Here is a 15,881-nt window from a genome sequence, read left to right on the forward strand (position 1 = left end):
TGCGAATGGCACACCCAAAGGAAGTGGTACAGCCCCAGGCACAGGGACAGCATGAGAGGAGGGTGTCACGCTCAGCACACAAGTCCTGGCAGACCTGTGTCAGCCCTCTGATACTTTGGAAAGATTTTCCCAGCAGGCCTTTGGAGAGCAGCACAAAATTCACTTTGTTTATCTTGATCCAGAAAGGATCTCACTGCAATCCATCCTGAAGGGAGCAGATGGCTTTTCTATGGGTATTTGTGGAGTCAACGGAACAAAAACGTAGTGCTGATGCTCTGAAACTCTGAGGCCTCTTGGGAGGCTGGACCAAACTGTGTAGGCAGGACCAAACTGCGCAGGCAGGCACAGTCCCCAGAAAGCCCCCCTGCCTCTCCCCACTGCCGGCTGTGTTGCCTGGGCCCTCCCCAGCACAATCCCACTCACTCCAGCCGTGGGCTGGTTTGCTTGCTGCCAAACTAGCAGAAAGCCCATTGTCACCCATTCTTTTCATGAAGGTTTTAATTTCCAAGGTTGCTAATGCATTTATGATGAAAGGCATTTTATGGCTAGGAAATTAATTTCGGGGCTGTGTGCCTGCGCACTCTGAGGTGATTACGATAACTTAATTAGACGGTGCGTGCAATGAAGGCCTGGCAGAGAGACGTAGGAGTGCTGCTGCTTAATGCTGGAGAGTGGGCAGGGGCTGGGACAGGATGGAGCTGGCCTGGCCACTGCGGTCCCCGCTGGGATGAGGAGCAGGCAGCCAGTGTCTTTAAGGAGGTGATTTAAAAGTGACAGCCAGAGCCGGTGAACAGCGGCAGGCACGGTGGGGCAGTGACAAGTTGCTGAGATTTCTAAGTGGATGCAGCTCACACTGCACAGTGGAGGTCCTGGAAGGGAAGGCAGACTTCCTCCCTCGCTGGGGACAAAGCGACACTTAGCACCAGGCCCAGCCCCCATGTAGAGGACAGTAACATCGGTCTTAGGGGCACAGAGAGACCACGCAGGTGTCATGGTATTGCACATGTCACCTTACTGCACCTACAAATAACGCTGTTGTGCCCAGCCCGCAAGGGGAGGGTGGGGGAAAGCTTTGAGAGAATCCATCAGACTGGAGAGGGTTTCCTGCAGGGTGAAATGCCTTGAAATGCCTTTCTAGGACTGCAGGGAAGTGAGTTTGTGTAGGGCTGCCAGGAGCAGGTGTTGAAAGAAAAAAGGAAAAGCCAGGAGGGACTTACCCGGGCTGAGCTGACGGTTGTGGCAGTGAAGTGGCTGCTGGAGGAAGAGACGGTGTCGCTGTAGGACATCATAGAGTAGGAGTCGGTGCCGATGCTGGGCCCCGAGGGCTGTCGAGCCTTCATGGACTCGATTTCTCTCTTCAGCACCAGGTTGTCAAAGCGGTCGAGGTCTTGCGGGGAGATCACACCCCGCACCTCTGAAAGCAGTGAGAACTGGGCCAGGCAGACAGACAACCAAAGAGAGGTTGGAGCATGACCTTATTCCTGGGTAGGCGCAGACCCACCCTCCCACACTGTTCAACAGCGGTAACGAGATGTACTAGCAAGGAACTAGCAATGAGGAGGTTTGGTCCTAAGCTTTACCAGAAGCTCCTCTGCCACTGAACACCAGCCTGTATCCCCCATAATGTCCTACGTCGGGATTTTGCTTTCATATCCTCACCCTCGACCCTGAGCAGACATCCTTGGAGGCACTGAGCCACACTGCGACAACGGCTCTGCTCAGTCCACCGGGTACATGGAACTGCTCCTGACCTGGGTGCGGGCCTCACCTTCGCGTGTGTGTTGAGAAGCTCGAAGAGCGCCATGACCAGAGCATCCACGGAGATGTTGCCTTCCTTATACTCATCCAGGTAGTACCCCATGGTCGCCCGCTCCTGTTCGTTCAGCAGGTGCCGTGCCTGTTCCTCCAGCATGACCCGGGTCTGGTTCACCATGCTGCTCAGCGTCACCTGGGAGCCGGCCAGGCCCCGGTAAAACACAGGCTGCAGAAGACAGGGATGCCAAGCAATGAGCTGCGGAAAGGAGGGCAGCACTCTGTCTGCTGAGACAGCTAGGCAGCACAGGCAGGACCGAGAATTGTCCCCTTGCTCTCAGCTCTGCCCACCAGCCCAAGCTGCCTGTGTTTCAGACCATCGCTCTCACCCAACTACCTGTGGCAAAGCTGGAAAGCAGGACTGGAAGGGGGATGCTGAGAGGACGGGAGGCAGGTACCCCCAAGGGTTTATTGGCATGGCTGCTCACTCAGTGTCACTACTTGTCGGGGTAACTCCAGAGCCATGAGCTTATGCAGCACCAGTTGAATAAACAAAGCAGCTTCCCAGATCTGTTCAGCAAGCGTGGACACTGTCCCTTGACCGGCTACTGATTTAATAGCAGGCTGTCCTCCCTCCTAGCAGAGCTGGGGGAACTGGGGCCATGAGAGAGAGGCAAGCTTCCCATCTTGTGTAAAAGGCACTTTTATAGTTTTTTGCCCCTGCTGCAAGCTGGAAGCAGACCCTAGTGAAGAAAGAGCCACTGGCAACCAAAGGAGTCCCAGGGAGAGACATGTCTGGCTGCAGATGAAAGGCTTTTTTCTTTGAGAGGGATTTCTAAGGGGAGGTCCTTGCTGTTACCCTCCCAGGCAGTGCTGGCACAGCCAGAGTAGGGATATGGAGCCAGACAAGACCCTGACTATCCCGGAGACACTGAGAGGAGATGGGGCTGGCGAGCATGTTTTGCCAGCAAACAGCACAAAGCTGTTATCAGTGAGAGCCACGTGGGAAACCTTGCTGCTTCATTTCTGTGTAAAAGAAACATACTTTGCAAAGAGGTGTTCGGAGAAGACATGCTGGCAGAGCGCTGCAGTCACAGTGCTGGGCAAGCCCCTGATGCTGTTGCAGCCCTGCCACCGGCTGGTGTGCTGGAGAGGGGTGGGCTCTGCTCTGCTTCAGGGTGGGAAAGATCCCAGAAGCTGTCAGGGCTCAGAGATAATCACCATGTGGAAGGCATCATGGTCACCTCTGCAGGGTGGAGAGGGTCCCCACGGTCTTTGCCCACGTGTGATCATTGCCCCTTGCCCATTAATGTGATCATTCCCAGGCTAGGAAGCACCAGATGTGCTGCAGAACTGACCCACCAGTGGCAGAGGGGGTACCCACTATGTCACTGTTTGCAGAAACACAGCTGGCAACATGAGGTGGGGAGGAGAACAGCTAGAGCCAGTTAAAACCCACCGGTCATCATAAAACTAGCATCCCTTTTATGATCAGGAGCACAAAGCCCTCTGACCCACGGAAAATAAGAGACAACAATGGTGATTTTTTTTCACAAGGCACCAGAAAGGCCCAGTATCTCTTACCCTGGCTGTCGCCTCCGCAGCATGGTCTCCCACTGCCCTGCAGGGAGGGAGAAGACCAGTTAGCACTGAGCGCTGTGCGCCCATCACTCAGCACCTGAGGCCTGGCACGAGATCCGTTACGTACTCTCCTCGCTGGGCCAGTAAGCCAAGAGCTGCTGGCCTGAGAGAACAGGGAAGGGGCAGCAGCTCATTGTCCAGCTCTGATCCGCCTTACAGGCCAGAGCTGCTGCCTCCTAAGCACTGGATATGGGGGCCACACGCCCGAGCACTGGGGGTGCTCCCCTCGACAGGATGCCCGTGCACACTGCAGTGCATCGGGCTGCCCCCATTTCATGTGCTGGGGCTCCACACCCACCCCGGGTGACCACGGGCAGCCTACAGGAGCTCTGAGTTGACAGCCCTACGCAGCAAGCTCGCCTGGGGTGTACCGAGCACATACCCTGCCGAGCTGACGAGAGGGTCTCCGATCTGGGAGCTCGCTATCCACCTGGTCTCGTCCACGGTAGTGCGGGCATGGGGCAGCCTCCCGATGTCCTTCACCGTCATGATGAGGTGGCGGGAAGACTTGAGCAGCTTCACTGCTTCATCATGGGGAATGCTGAGGAAGCTCCGGCCGTTCACCTCCAGGATCTGGTCTCCTACCTGTGGAGTCAGGACAGGGTGAGCCTGGCAGGCCCTGGGGGCTTTCCTATTAGATTGCTTCCTCTCCCACCAGGGAGGAGCTCCTTGGTCTAACCCACCACCAAACCAGGGACACAGCGATTGGAGGGACCAAGAAAAATGAAGGAGAGAGGCCAAGTGCTGGTGGCTGGAGACTGAGCACTCAAGATGACAGACAGTAAAGGACCAGGCCTGGAGGAGCCTGTTTAGGATCCCAAGTCAGACCAATCTGCCCAGTCTTCTCCATTAACTAGATCTGCAGACCAACTTGGTTAAAACCGCTCCCAAAGAACATCAAGACCTCCAGCCCCAGTCCCTCCTGCTGATCTGGGAGGCCAGGAACCATCTGTGGAAGCCCCAAACCTCAGATCTCTGTGTGCAGCAGGGAGGGTTCAACTTGAGCATCTCACCACAGTCTCCAATGCTCTGTAAACTGTAGGATCTGAGGCAGCTGAATTTCATCTCTCTTCTCCTCCTATTTCCTCCCCAGCTGCTCCCAAAAGCTTTCATTTTGCGGCCAGGGCCTTTGCTGTAATCGGGAACTTCCCTGACAGCCTGGCCATGTTCAAGACACAGCACTCATCTGGGCATTTCCCCTTTCATCCCAGGTCCTCTCCCTCTTTGCTTCTAGGGCATTCAGGGACACTTCTCTTCACTCCCATATCACAATTCACCCTGTTTCTGATAAGCCACCTCTTTGAAACTGCTCTTTCATATCTTTGCTTAACCATAGGCTTCTGTTCAGCTCTGTCAAAACAGTCTTACTTTCTTTATGCTGCAATGCAAGCAGAATGAGGCATTCCTTTAAATAACTCGCCTCCATCTTGGAAGAGAAGAAAAGAGGGAGGGGGAAGAATTTCTAAGTCTCAGATAATAACATCAAGAGTCAATACCATCCTTTCAGTTCAGTCCACCTCATTCTGTCGCTGGGTTAAGGAAGCCTCAGATGACTAGGAGTAGTCCTTCAGACTCTTACTTCAGCGAGAAGCCATGATTAACCACTGCAAAAGCTATGTGTGGCGGGCTGTGACTCTGCTGTCACCCAAGTTTCCCCCCAGTGCTACCCAGAACTCTGCTGGGGTGAAAATGGTCATCAGGAGTACCATCAGCAAAGCTCAGCTAAGCATGAAGCATGAGATCCATCAACTGCTCCAGCAAGGAAGGGAAGCCAGTTGCTGGTCTGAGGAAGCAGCAGCTGACCCAGAAGCCGCGGTACGGCCCCTGCACTTGGACATCACCTGGTTTATGCTGCAGCCGGGCTGAAGCTCACAAGAGCACAGGCCCAGAGCTTGTATCAGCTACTCTCCAGGCACAGCATGGCCAGCCGAGATGGAAGCAAGCTGGGGGCTGTGGCAGTAGGACTGACACACACACAGGCAACTTGCACACTTGTGCACACGCTCCCCCCCGATTTCTGCTCGCCTGCGCTGCTGTGCCTGTGGCATCCAGATGGTCAATCCAAGAACCGCCGAGGCTTCAAGGGTAACAGGGCCCCTGTCAAGGCAACCACTGCTTTCACTTCGTCCTCCTGGGACAGCGTTTCCCTTCCACTAGTGCACCCAGTGAAGGGCTGATGGGGACCCAGGGCAGGGTGGCCATGCCACAATGTCAGATACAGTGCTGATAAAACCCGACCATGGCTTCTCCAGGCATCCCCATGACAACATCCTTGGCAGCACAAGAAAAGGGGAAAAAGAAAAAGACAGACAAGAGAGAAATCCTGCTGCTTGGGCCAGAAGAGACCCCTGATCACAACCCTGGCTGTCCTGAGGTCTGTGGTGTGACAGACACCATTCAGAGCACCTGAGAGGTGATTTTTATGAGAAATCAAGTAGGGAAAAGGAGAAGGGCAAGCTGGTGGAGAGTCCCTGGGTGGCAGAAGTGCACACAACTTCACAGGGCTCTCTGAAACTGATGCAAATCCCCATCCTAAGAGTCCTGCTGGGGTGAGGGTGTTTTGCGAGCAGGGTCTGACCCTGCCAGCAGCCACATTCAGGGGCAGTTACCCAGTGGTAAAAGGCTGTCCCAGCTGCAGTGTAACCAGACAAGGGTGCAGGGTGTAACCAGGAGCATATGTCAGTCTCAACAGCAGCACGACTGACCATTTCAGACAGAGGGTTTTAGCCTGAGAGCTACCATCAAAGCAGAGGCCACAGTCCAGCCCCACGGGCCCCTCTTGTACTCTGCAGTGCAGTGGTCTCAGCATCCCATTTCTGCTAGGTTTTTGATATTCCTGTGGCACCACAGGAGGGCACCTCCTGGACAGACTGCTGTAGAGCAAAGTTGGCTCAATAGCAAAGAAAACCACCATTACCTTGAATTATGCTCCTCCCAGCAGCCCTCAAGAGAAAACTGCAGCAGTTTAGTTATTACATTTTGTTTTGTTTTGAAATGAGTCTTAAAGAAGACTCCAGGTGCCTTTTACAGGGGCCCCGGGCCTGCTCTCCCAAGTGGTGCCAGGCACCAGGCACTCTGGCCCCACTGCAAAACCAAGCCAGGATGCCGGAGCCTGGAGAGAAACTCTTGGACCCATGATCCGCACAGAGGACCCTTTGTGCAGATGAAGACTGTCGAAGCATTAGCTGATCAACACGAGGCTGCTTCCAGGGAGAGTCTGGCTCTTCCTATCCAGCTCAGCACTCACAAGCACCCCTCCCTTCCCCTGTCCCACAGCAGTGACTCGGCTCAGCTAATGGATCTGACAAGCTCACGGATGCTTCTTGCAGGATGGGCTTTCAGTTGGGGTTCAGTTCTCTCGTCCAGCTCCCCACACGGCCACAGGATCAGGCAGCTGCTGTGGGGTGGCAGGAAGCCCCAGGACTGTCCTGGGCTGGTGGGTAGCCACCATGACACAGAGAGGTGGCATGGCCTCAGAGCAGCACAAAGCTCCAGGAGCTCTTCACGTGCTCCAGCCTGCCTTCCAGAGAATCATAGGATCATAGAATACCGGGTGGAAAGGGACCTCAAGGATCACCTGGTTCAATCTTTCTTGGCAATAGCACCATCTAGACAAGAAGGCCCAGCACCCTGTCCAGCTGAATCTTAAAAGTGTCCAGCGTTGGGTAATCCACCGCTTCCCTGGGGAGATTATTCCAATGGCTGATTGTTCTCATTGTGAAAAATTTTCCCCTTGTGTCTAATTGGAATCTCCCCAAAAGTAATTTGTACCCATCTACCCTGGAGGGCAGAAGAAATCCCCCAAATCCACTGCATGGCACTTGTGCAAATAGGTATTGCTCGGGCTATTACAGAGGCAGAGCTCCCAAGTGCCAAGGAGGCATGGGGTCATGGAGGGTTGTACATGGAGACCTTTGTGCTCCTCTGGCCTTGCAAAAATAGATGCAGAGGGAGAGATGGCACAGTATCTCCCTGAGAAGCAACAGAGAGATGCAAAGGAATGGAAGAACCTGAGGGTTATTGAACACCCAGAAGGTGAGGAAGAAAATGCTACGGTGCCTGCAGCAGCAGCGCGAGAGTGAGCCCAGGAGGAAGTCAAGATATGCCAGCAACACTAAACTGTTTGGGTTAGTTTAGACTACAGGTGTCAGAAGGGGTTGGTAAAGGTGCTTTGAAGAACCAGGCAGGACTTTGCCACTGGCTGAGATGCGACTGATGCCTCTTGAATGACCAGAGAGGACACGGGTAGAAGACTATAACCCATAGCTCATGGATCACTTTGCTCAGGGTGCAGCTGTGATTTGAGAATGATCAAGGAAGCCTCCAACAAAACACATGGTGGGAAACTGTAAGAAACACATCAAGAACAGCTCAAAGCAGTGTAATGGCAATATCCAAGTGAGTGTGTGACCTTGCTGTTAGTGCATTCCCTGGTTACATCCCTGCCTGCCCAGCAAGGAGATGCAGAGAGAAAAGTTCTATAGAAGGGAAACAGAAATGATTAGTGGCAGATGAAGGTGCCTGTGAAAGGACAGATCAAAAAGATTAGGCCAGTTAAATTTAGAGAGGAGATAATGTGTGGAGAGCTTGATGGAGCTATACAAAATAATGCTGGCAATAATGAGAAGCCTGAGGAGGGCTCCTGTTTACCTCCCCTCTGATGAAAGGACAGAGGATGCTCAGTGAGGCCGGAAGGACACTCTGAGTGGCATCAATAGGAGAAAAGGACATGGAGCAAGAGCATCAAGGAATCATAGAATCATTTAGGTTGGAAAAGACCTTTAAGATCAAGTCCAGATGCAGCAGAGCTCGGTTCTGCGTTCGGCTCTGTCCAGTGACCTTGAGCAGATTTACCCCATTCTTCTGGGCACAGTTCCTTCCCCTGTGACACACAGAGGAGCTGGTGGATCGCAAGGGCTGTGGCAGCACAGGAGAGCCCAGTCCATACCAACACCACTGTCGGGGCCCCTGAGTTTTCTCCTCACGTGGATCAGCCAATGCCCTCTGCTTGCTGTCAATGGGGCAGCTGCACAGCTATAAAGCAAGAGATGATGTAGGTAAGAGACAAACCCACAGTCCTATGCCCAGCCAAGAAGGGAGCCAATGCCTTCAGGCTGGGCTGATGCAAGCCTGCAGCTCAGAGGGAAGCGAGAGCACGGCAGACGAATCACCACTGCAAGGCCCTGGTGTTGGCACAGGCCAGGTCCTGCTGCACCATCTCCTGCGCTGGCTCCAGGAAGATGCTCAAGCAGCAGGTCCTGCAAACAGAGCTGCCTGCTCTTGGCTGGCCTTCCCCTTCTCTGACTTTCCCTGTGGAAGGATGAGAGACAGCACTGGGTACGGGTCAGACTTGGCAGGTCATGACCAGAGCATGGTGGCCCTTTGCACCAGCTGGCTGGAGGAGAGGGAGCACAGGCTGTGTCAGGGTAGGATAATCACACCTACCCCAGCAGACTGCAGAGCACGGATCGGTTGCCAAAATCATAGGTGAGGGATGTGAAACTTCCCTGGTTTGAAAGGAAGAGCCTGGAGCCAACCTCACCTCTGTGAACCAGCTGCAGAAAGAGAGACAGAAGCAGCCAGCTCCACCCGAGCTGATCCACAGAGACCAAGAAATGGGAAACAAGGGAGGGAGGGAGCCCAAGGAAAGGTAAATGACACAAATGACCACATTTCCAACCATGAGACTCCACATATACCTCAGGTTGCTTTCAAGCTCTGCCAGCTTTAAACCAACAATCAGAAAATTGCTGACCACCAACATAACAGGGAAGGAAAAGTACGCAAGTGCCTAAACTGCCAAGAGAAACACACATTCAGGTGTAATGAGTATCATCTCTCAGGTCTTTCTAATTCACTGGGCAAACCGCTGGAGTGGATTTTGCTGCTAAAATAAGGAGCACCAGGCTCACTGCAGCACCAAAACAATGAAAATCCAAATTCGATCAGATAGTTTTATTGCAATGATGAATCTTTACCAGTTCCATATCAGGGATTAAACTTTCATGATTTTTTCTTCAAGACAGTTACACAGATTTAATAATCTTTCTTCAGCTTTGCCTTTCAAGAGCGGACCAAAAGGAACCTGGCAAGCCCTCGCTGTATCAGGGAGACCAGAGGGGCCCTGGACAAGCTACTTCATCTCTCCATGTCTGTCCTTCATCACTGCCTCAACATTTATTTGAAGTCCTTCATGGTGCTCCGGTCTCTTATGCTCCATTAGTATAGTGCCCAGCACAAGACCACCTCCATCTAGTGCTGCCAGAATATTAACACTGGGTGAGAACAACCAGCCACAAAATACTTGGGTAAGTTTGAGCACCTCGTGCAGGGGCTGGGGGGGAAAGACTTTGCAAAAATAATTGCTGGTGAAGGGCAGATAAGGGAATTGTTGGACAGCCCAAATTCCTGCAAATCAGCCTGTTGATGACAGGCTCCTATTAGAGCTGGAAAGGATTTTTTGCTAATTAACAAAGATAATAATTATTTTTTTTCCCCAAAGTCAAGGACAACTGGGAAGATAACAAAAGACTGCAGAGATGCAAAAGAACCATCTATTAAAACAAATGTTGACCCTGGCAAATTATTCGCTGTATGCACAGCACAGAATTAAAGAAATAGTAATAAGACACCAAAAAGGTTAAATAAACTACAGAAATATGATTGCCCTGGGTATTTCAGGAACAAGTTTTCAGTTGTGCTCAGCTAATGGTGGGTGGACACAACAGGACCTGCTAAGTGCCTGGCCACTTCTGAAAACAGGATTATTCTTATTTCCTAGGGAAAAATCTACCCTGAAATGCAGGGGCTGAACATGACATGCAAAAGGTGACAGGCGACAGACAAGAAGCAGAGTTCAGAAATAACACACCTCGAGGACAGGCTGGTTCCTCCTCTTTCCAGAGACAGAGAGAATAACATGGGAAAGGGAGAGGCAGTCAAGAGAAACTTAATGGGCTTAAGACAAGGGTTCTGAGCACCTAAAGTCTCTTAAAAATAATCAAAATTGGCTCTGGGAGAAATTCAGTCACACCGACAGAAAAACAGGTGAGAGATTTTAAACATGAGTTAACGTTAAATGACACCAAATTGAGCTGGGAATAACAGGGCTAATAGGATGCCAAATGGTTTGGCACTAGCACTAGTTTTATTTAACACCACTAATGTGCTAGAAGAAAGGTTAAATTACACCTGCGGATACCACTAAAGTACAAGTAGTCTCTCTCTAGCACAAATAATTACCAAAAGCAGACCTTAAGAAATTAAAAATATGGGCAGGAAAAAGTACAAATCAATTTGGAAACGACTAAATTAAGACTCAGAAAAATAAGGAGGTACTCAGCTTCCCCAGGAGGGAAACAGGTCGAGGCAGACGATCCACGTCCAACGAGGCCAACACAGCCTGTTGGAAGGATGAGACACAGATCTGGGAGCAAGGCAAGGGAACAGCGGGTGCCAAGCCCTGCCTGAAAACACGTTCTTTTCCCCAAACACCTTGTAATACAAATCAGAGGAACAAAGCAGATGCAGACTGGAAATGAAAGCATGCAAGGAGAGAGGAGTGTCTCTTGGGGCAGGCAGTGGTTTCGGCACTGCTGTGGAGAGGTTTCTGGTAGCCTCCCCAGAAGGGGAGCTATTTAAGCAACGTCTGGCCCCATAAAAGTGACATTGTTTGAAGGACCACCCCACGCTGCTGCCAGTGGAAAGGTTACACCTTGCATACCACAACCATGCACCTCCTCATTGAATTTCTCACTATACAGCTTATTTCCCAGACTCTGAGGCTGCCACGAGGCTCTTTTTTTATTTTCTCTTTTTCAGTGTCTTTGTCTACGTGCAGACCTCAAAACACAAGCCAGTTTTCAAGAGGCAGCTTCATGACTGCCACCAATGATGGAAAATCATAGAATCACAGAATGGTTCAGGTCAGAAGGGACCTTAAAGACCATCTAGTCCAACCCCTGCCCTGGGCAGGGACACCTTCCACTAGTCCAGGTTGCTCCCAGCCCCATCCAACCTGGCCTTGAGCACTGCCAGGGAGGGGCAGCCACAGCTCCTCTGGGCAACCTGTGCCAGGGTCTTACCACGCTCACAGGGAAGAATTTCTTCCCAATATCTAATCTAAACCTCCCCTCTTTCAGTTTGAAACCATTACCCCTCGTCCTGTCATTACACTCCCTGATAAAGGGTCCCTCCCCACCTTTCCTGTAGGTCCCCAAGTCATTCACCTTCTATTCAGTCTTTCTTTTTCTCTCCTTCTCTTGTATATGGACATACAGGGATCGTGGTAGCCTCTTTTTACCCCAGCCTTTGTGCTAGGAACTCAATATTTAGTTGTTTGTTCAAAGAAAGCTACCTGAAATGTGCTATTTCTGATGTAAAGGTCAAGGAGACAAAAAAAAAAGCCTTTAAAAAAAAATCCTGACAAAAGACACCACAAGAAAAAAAGAACGACAAAGAAATCGGGATGAGCAGAGCCACGAACACCAGCAGAACAAGCTCAGCTCCTGTACGGCATCACTGCAAACGTCACAAAGGAGGCAGGAAGGACGGAACCCAAAAGCAAACAAGACTGGCTCACCTTCCTCCTTTGCACTCCTCTGCTAACCTGCACTTTTTCAGTCGGAGCACTTACACTGAGGCAGCCTATTTTAAAACATGCCCAAAGAACACATTGCCAGAAGTTTCATGAATGAATAAACATAACGAAGGCCAAGGCCAAGGCCAAGAGTATGAATATTTAATTGTTGACTGACTGCAGTGATCCAGCCTGTTTTCTGCTGGCACCTGCAGAGCACTCGGAGGGAGCGGAGCAGCAGTCCCCAAACTGGCATCACCAGGGCTAGACCTCCTCTGGGACCCAATTCTCAGGACCACAGCCCCTGTTTCTGTAGCAGACAAAAGCCAGCTTAACTCTCCGGCACCAGAGAAACTTCCTTGGTTTTGACTGGCTTTTGATACCACGTTGTTTGTCTTTTAATCAAAATTTAGGGGAAATGCAACACATGTTATTAAAACATTCAAAAATTCTGACTTGGTGCCATAGATGCAAGGTTTCCCCAAAATGCAATGTCTGACAGAATCAACCCAATTCTGCTGACAAATTTAGTGAAAGCATCAAAACTTACAGAAGTATTTACTGCCTGGGAAGGCAGCAGGAACCTTCCCATCGACCCAGCAAGGTTGGGCTGAGCCCACATTGAACAAATTTTTCTGTTTTAGAGCGCAACAAATTATCTGGTAATCACGTTTAACCGTTAGTTCTTCCCTCCTCGTGGCATTGCATCCCTTCCAGCACCACCTGGAGCAGCACAGGGAGTGTGTGGATGCACTCTACACCCGACCGTGTCTAACAGCAGAACAGAAAGTGCCTTTCTTTATCTCCAAACAGTTCTAAACTTACAGCCTGCAGCATATACAAATCGGGGCAGGAAGTGTCTGTGTGTATCTGAAATCCCATAAAGCCTGATGTTCAGAAAAGCACCAGCCTGCTGGCATGCACAAACCAGCTACCAGAAAACAGAAATATAAAGAATCAATAAGCAGAGGCTCTGGTGTGCAAACATTTGCCACGGCAGGGGGACCTGGCTTGGCAGGGACGGAGGGGAGCAGCACGCACCGCTCCATGGGCTTTGACTATTTTCTTGCCTTCCCAGCAGGCCTGAACTGAGAGGTGGAGGGATAAAGCCCTGTGTTGTGCTGCTGTGACTTCTGTTGTGTGTGCGAGTGTGCAGTGTGACATCAGTCGTGCTGAGCTCACCGGCAGGGAGACGGAACCAAGAAAAGCAGCAATTTTCCCCGTGCAGCAAAAAGAGGGATTTGGAGCAGTACGGAAGCACTAAACATGAAACAAACAGAAAGAAAACAACACCGCTTTTTTCTTTTCCTGCCTTTAATCTTTCAGGCTTCTGGCATTTATGAGATGGAGTCTGACACTCTGGCACGGGGTCAGCAGGTGTGGGGACAAACAGGCTCGCTTCAGACGGCAGGTCCTCTGCTGCAGCAGCCTCACCCACGTGATGCCTGGGGCAGCTCAAGCCCATCCCTCTCTTTCCAGCTCTATTAGGCAGAAACAAGTTTTCCTGTGCCTCTTATCTCTGTCTTGAAATCCTTGTGTCCCAGAGCTGTTCCTGCTGCCCCTCACCCCCACCTCGCGCTAATGGACACGCATGCCTCGACATCCCTGGCTGGGCATGCAGGCGGAGCGGCTGCAAGGCGGCCAGCCCAGAGGAGTAACGTATGCTCTGGGAGCGAAGGATGGCCTGCAGGGAGTTTCCAGCGGCAACTTTCACTTCTTGCTGCCCTGAGAAACACTCGGCCATCTCCCTAGGATGCTCCCACAGCTGCCTGTCCCTAGTGTCCAAGTGACTCTCTCATATGGCAGTGTCCAAAACCCCGTTTCCCTGCTAAGGACCTGAGAGAGGGACTAAGGCTTGGATTGATTCAAATCTCCAAGTTCAGTATTTTCATTCTGTGTTAAAAAGAGTCAGCAGAGAGAAAGAGGAGCCTGCAGCAGACACCTAAGTTCAGAAGTGCTTGCATTACCCCTGCAAATGTCTCCCTCTTTCTGCTTTGCCTCTAAAGGGAAGCCTGCTGAACTCAGTGCCCAGCTAGATGGGCCAAAGCAAGTTGAGGGACAGGTTGGTATCTGTCCCCACCCAAATCACAGCCCTCTCCACCAGACTGCCTGCCCACTCCATGCTACCAGCCTTGACAGAGTTAAGTGACTTTATGGGGCCACGGGAGCAAAGCTGAAAGCTTTGCCCTAAACTCTCCAGGGCTGATCAAGGGAGAAATCTATCACTTCATACTACAAAGAGGGGATCAGAGTGGATTACCCCTCAATCCAGCAGTCCAGCAGCATTTCAGGGGACTGAAAGAATGTTAGGGAGTTTCACATCCATCGAGTCTCGACTGACGCAAGGAGCAGGGAAAGAACTGTCTCGCAGAGCTCATGGGATTGCACTGGAGGAAGTAAAAAGGGCACGATGTGACTGCACGGAGTTGGGTCATTTAGAGAGAAAAAAACACACCAGAAAAGAAACCCTGAGTGATGAAGTAAAATGCTACAGCCTGAGGAGTCTGAGTTTCAAACACGCCCCATTCATACACCTGAAGCCCAATGGCTCTCTTTTCAACTGATTTTACTAGTGAACACCCTAAAACATACAAAATTTTAACCCCAAATGCCCCTTCCAGGAACAGCAGAGGTCCCAGGGTGTCCCACCATGTTCTGAGACCTGGTACAGCGGGAAGGCTGGAGGAGCTTGGAGATGGTGTGTGTGCATGTGTACATGGTGGGATGAAAGAGATGTAGGATCTCCCTTTACAAGAGGTCTGCAGCACAACTGTAGCCAACTCTGGATCACTGAAGCCTCAGAAGGGCCCAGCCAAACCACAGAGAATCCTTTAGGAACCTGGAGGGTTCAAAGCATCCTTTGACCATGGAGGGAGCCTGATGTAGCTGGAGGTCACACCAAGTTAGGTTGCTGATAGATCAGCTCTGCTCTAACCCCGAGGCTGATCCCGCTGTTTCTGCTTGTTAAGACACGGTACTTGTGAACACCAATGCAGCAGGAGGAAACTAGCACCTATCTGCTCCCACCGCAGCAAGCCTGGCCTCCTCGCATCATGGTGGCTAAACACATTCCCCGCAGGCAGGCTAAGAGCATCTTGTGCAAAACACTAGCTCCAAACGTAATGGGTTTGGATGCAAGATGCAGGTAGAGGGCACAGGACGAGGATCTTTAATAGAAAACTCTTCCCTACCAGTTGTGGGAGATGACTGACTTTCTCCACTTGCCAGGTCTGGGCTGCACTCTTAGATGTCTGCATCAAAAACATCCCCAGGTTACCTCCAAGGGGAGAAATCAGGTATGGGGGTGTGCTAAGGAAGAATACAAATACAACCGACTCCAGAAGTTGTAAGGCTGCATTTCTCTCATTTCTCTCTGCACAACCACCTTGCTCCCTCTAGGCTTAGTATCCAAAACATCCAAAGAACTTGCCCTGAAAAGGTGAGCCAACGCTCATCCCTCTGTTGAGAGCCCTGCTTGGCCGGGGGCAGAGGGGTAGGAACAGCAGCAGTCACGTGCCAACACGGCCCTGCAGCCACAGCGCGTGACGCTCTACCTCCTGCCCCAGCCCACTCCAGGGTCACTCTTACCTTTAAGCCAGTACTCTCTGCTTCGGAGCCTTTATCTACACCAGTGATGTAGATGCCCAGGGAATATTCTGCACCTCCTCGGATCATGAGGCCCAGGGATTTCCCTTCATTCAGGACCAGATTCACCTGCAGAGGAACAGGAACAGTCATTTCCATGGGGTCTGAGCACTGCACGAAAGCAGCGTCGGCTCCACGCTTCTGACAACAGCCACGTCCCCCCTGCTGCCACCAGCTCTCCCACCAGTTCCCTAGTGAGCAGCGCACGCTCTGGCACAGAGCCCCTTCTGTAGAGGCCTCCAGACCACCTCAGCCCCAGACGACA

At 51.5% G+C, this 15,881-nt stretch overlaps 1 protein-coding gene across 4 annotated transcripts in view; it reads right to left on the minus strand.

The window, feature by feature from the left end:
- Positions 1-15,881, minus strand: part of WHRN (whirlin) — a 55,837-nt gene that overhangs the window by 10,310 nt on the left and 29,646 nt on the right. For 3 of the 4 annotated variants that reach the window (XM_086475702.1, XM_086475701.1, XM_086475700.1), the window contains exons 3-7: positions 15,560-15,685; positions 3,776-3,978; positions 3,337-3,373; positions 1,769-1,981; positions 1,218-1,430 (exon numbers count right to left, since the gene is read on the minus strand). In XM_086475702.1, coding sequence (XP_086331828.1) covers positions 1,218-1,430; positions 1,769-1,981; positions 3,337-3,373; positions 3,776-3,978; positions 15,560-15,685 — 792 coding nt within the window. Of the gene's footprint in view, positions 1-1,217; positions 1,431-1,768; positions 1,982-3,336; positions 3,374-3,740; positions 3,979-15,559; positions 15,686-15,881 lie in introns of all 4 variants that reach the window. The other variant, XM_086475699.1, reaches the window with a different exon arrangement.

This window comes from Leptosomus discolor, chromosome 19 (assembly GCF_034619465.1).
Source record: "Leptosomus discolor isolate bLepDis1 chromosome 19, bLepDis1.hap2, whole genome shotgun sequence".
In the NCBI taxonomy this organism is placed as follows: domain Eukaryota; kingdom Metazoa; phylum Chordata; class Aves; order Leptosomiformes; family Leptosomidae; genus Leptosomus; species Leptosomus discolor.